The following is a 3,677-nucleotide window of genomic DNA, read 5'->3' as shown; positions in this document are numbered from 1 at the left end:
ACAAAATTCAGGCTTAAAAGCCTGAATTTTGTCTGAAACTCTCAGACTGAAGAAGTCTCTTGGAGGAGAGACGAAACGTTTCATTAGAGAAGAACCCGTCCAGAAGACCTATACAATTTTTTTCTTTTTTTTTACCTGCTCTACTGCTTTTTGATGCAAAGAAGATTATAACACGATCCAACAGTAAACAAAGAGTTACCTTCAGCACATCAGTGGGGTTGGCGATAGAGGAGGAAATGACTCCAGAAAAAATGCCACATGCCACGTTAATCAGCAATGTCTCATCTGAAGGACAGAAAGCAAGAAGCTTTAGATGTACTGAGAGACTGCTGAACACCTCGGAGCAATGTTGAGTGTGACTTCATTACAAGGATGGGGGGAGAAACTGACACACACCTTCTGGTCTGTCAACAAACAGCCTCTTAAAACTCTGGTATGTACCAATTTTTATGGTCCCATAGGAGGCCTGCCGGAGCATGGCAGGAGCAATTCTGTGAATAAGAACATTTATATTACAAAGTGAGTTTATAAGTTAGTCAAAGGGCAAGTAGAGGCTTTTAAAAAAACAGGAAGTGAAGTGAAAAGCGGTTTCTTTTGCAACAAAATGCCTTGGAGTCCCAGCACATGTGCAGTGTGTAGAGTGAACATACTGACCCAGAATAAAGCGCCCGGAGCCCCTCTTCTCTTCCGATCCTCAGCATAGCATGGAGCATGCCTCTGTAGCGGATCTCACGGTATTTACTGTCGCCCACCTGGCCTTGGACCTGAAGACGGGTCTTGGCTAGGTCGATTGGAAAGGTCCCTGCAACAAACACAGAGCAGCGCATCAGTTAGCTCATCTGTACGAACAGTTAGTTCAAAGCGACACGCGCGCGGGAGCGGGCGGCACGGCCCTCCGGTCCTCCCTCCCTCCTCGTGTCCTGAACACAGACACGCATCTCACCGCATTCCGCCGTCACAGACGCGAGCCCGCCGAAAACAAACGGCTTCCAGTTGGACATTTCCTCCGTCCGTGAACCGACTGAGACACAGCTGCGCGACAAACCCGGGAAAGTACAGCGAGTACTTTTAACAAACGTTCTGCGTGTATACTCGGCTCCTCCGTGGTGAAAGGAGTGGAGGGACTGGGAGAGACCCTCTCTGACAGACAGGCAGGCTTGGACGCTTAGCTCCGCCCCCTGCCGCTCCTTCATTAAGAAGGGGTTTTCTGAGGATTCAAAGTGGGCGTGTCACAAGAGTGGGCGTGTCAAAAGCATAAACACTGTGGGCTACGAGGCAAGTAGGGGTCTCTGCAGACGAGTGCAGATGAATGGGCGTGTCACAAGGAAAGGCGACACCTGATTTGACGGACTTTGTTAAAGGGACACACCTGACTGGACAAGCAAAAAAGGGGCGTTACTTTACGGCACCACCTCATTGAACAAGAACAAAAGGGGCGTTACTGTACGGCACCACCTCATTGAACAAGAACAAAAGGGGCGTTACTGTACGGCACCACTTTTTCTGGAGAACCCTACTTGGGTCACATATCTCCTAGTTAACCTTATTTTTGGGGTCAGGGTCAGGCTGTAAAGAGATCAAGCAGAATCTAAGGATACCGTCATGTAGGCCTCGTAGCCCACAGTGTTTATGCTTTTGACACGCCCACTCTTGTGACACACCCACTTTGATTCCGCAAATAACCCCTTCTCCTATGAGGCCTACATGACAGTATCCTTAGATCCTGGTTGATCTCTTTACAGCCTGTAGGTCAAAACATCTGCAGCTCTTTTGGTTTTTATAGCCTTCTTTAAAGCTTCTTTAATGGTCTCTGCTTTTCATTAGTTGCCATAATTGTTCATTGAACCAGAGAAGGTTGGATTTGTGTTTATTCTTTTTCTGAAAATTTACACTGAACTTCTCTCTGACAGCATTAACCTCATTTGTAAATAACTGACAGCTATGTTCCAATTTTCAGACGACATCATCCCACTCTATAGAATCTATTTCATTATTTAACATGTCCTGTTTGCTTTTTGGTATGCAGAACTTTTTTAAATGACACAATGTTTGTGTCCTATTTTGAAGTTGTTTTTTAGTTAGTTTCCTTGCCAGCAATGTTAGGTTCTGATCAGACAGTCCAGTTATCACATTATAAGTTCTTATTACCCTTTCAGGTTTATTGGTGAATACGAGATCTAAATGTGTACTTGTACTTTTTGTTATTCTAGTTGCATTTGTTATCGGTTGTTCCAGATGGTATTTGTCTGTAATGGCTTTTAACTTTTTCCTCCTCAACTTATCCTCCCAGTTAAGGTTAAAATCCCCCATAAGGATTGTTTCTTTGCCATTACATTCTTTAATAAGATCATTTAGTTGCTCATAGAAATTGTCATTGGCACTTGGGGGGTCTGTAACAGCCTACATTGTAAAAAAGCATTTGCTGGTACAAAACAACTCAGCCACATACTCCAGAGAACTTGCAGCTTTAAAGTACAAACGTTCACATTTGATACCATCTTTTACCTAACAGAACCCCACCTCCTCTCCCAGTTGCTCGATCTTGTCTGAAAACATGGATAACCATCTACTGAAGAAATACTAACTGGAGTAACACTTTGTAACCATGTCACAGATAGACACAAAAAAATCCAAATTAGAAATCCCAAGCAAACGATTCAACTGTTCAGAGACAACACTTCTGATATTTATGGTAAGTGTCCAACAAAAAGTCCTCTGGGCTTAAGCTTAGGGTTCCAAACAACTTTTGCATGTTTTAAATGACCTCTGTTTTTTATTGCAAGATTGTTGCCCCTTTCAACACCAAAAACAGAATGAAATGGCTGAGGCTCATGTTTTATGTGTCATGTTTCTTCACGGGTTCATCATGAGTTGCGAGTTGCGACAACAAAGGCTCTCATTGGTTGAGACACTAGAGGAGGGCATCTAAAGCCAGTAGTGATTAAGATCCCGCCCCCCACTGTGGTGACCACTGGGTGTATGTCTCTCTCTCTCTCTCTCTCTCTCTCTCTCTCTCTCTCTCTCTCTCTCTCTCTCTGTGTGTTTTAGGGGTTTGGGGTATATTCTAAATTGGATAATTTGTGAATTGTTTAAATAAGCAAATTATCTTACCTCGAGGCACCACGCTCTTAATTTGGTCAAAATTTAACCCAGGAAAGAGACGAAAACCTGTAACTTTATTGTAATCAGTCTCACAATAAATGTACCCAAAATGATTTGATGAGTCCTTGTCCTTATCAGAACCAGTAATACCTTTATCAAGACACAAAAGTGACATTAGCTTATGTTGGCATGTTCTCCACGGGCCATTTATTTACAGATTAAATGTATTTACAACTATGGCGAGTAATGAGTGGTGACATGTTGAACCAGGTAAAACTGACAGAGTTTGCCATCACAAGTGAATAAACAAACAAACAAACAAATAAAATAAACACTGAGAGGTGAGTTTGAGGCTTGGAATGAGTTGAGGTGAGTTTTGCTTTTAGCTGGTTTTTAACTAAGGGGGTCCTAGTTAAATTAGGGAGAAAAATCGTTTAATTTATCAAATCTCATACAAAGATAAGAATCAAATTATGTCTGAGCACCTGTTTGTCACCAGGACAAATGTTCACTTTTACCCTTTTTTTTCTGCTGATTGCGGTACCAGAAGTAGGCGTCGGCTGACCGAAGGATCT

At 42.8% G+C, this 3,677-nt stretch overlaps 1 protein-coding gene across 2 annotated transcripts in view; it reads right to left on the bottom strand.

Moving 5' to 3' along the window:
- LOC106513814 (kidney mitochondrial carrier protein 1) overlaps positions 1-1,153 on the bottom strand; it is an 11,770-nt gene extending 10,617 nt beyond the window's left edge. The window contains exons 1-4 of one of the 2 annotated variants that reach the window (XM_014002815.1): positions 944-1,153; positions 655-802; positions 397-491; positions 200-285 (exon numbers count right to left, since the gene is read on the bottom strand). In XM_014002815.1, coding sequence (XP_013858269.1) covers positions 200-285; positions 397-491; positions 655-802; positions 944-1,001 — 387 coding nt within the window. In that variant the 5' untranslated portion in view covers positions 1,002-1,153. The remainder of the gene's footprint in view (positions 1-199; positions 286-396; positions 492-654; positions 803-943) is intronic. The other variant, XM_014002816.1, reaches the window with a different exon arrangement.
- Between the last annotated feature and the right edge of the window lie 2,524 nt (positions 1,154-3,677).

Source organism: Austrofundulus limnaeus, unplaced genomic scaffold (genome assembly GCF_001266775.1).
Source record: "Austrofundulus limnaeus strain Quisiro unplaced genomic scaffold, Austrofundulus_limnaeus-1.0 Scaffold15, whole genome shotgun sequence".
Taxonomy (NCBI): Eukaryota; Metazoa; Chordata; class Actinopteri; order Cyprinodontiformes; family Rivulidae; genus Austrofundulus; species Austrofundulus limnaeus.
This window is presented reverse-complemented; position numbering and strand designations above follow the sequence as displayed.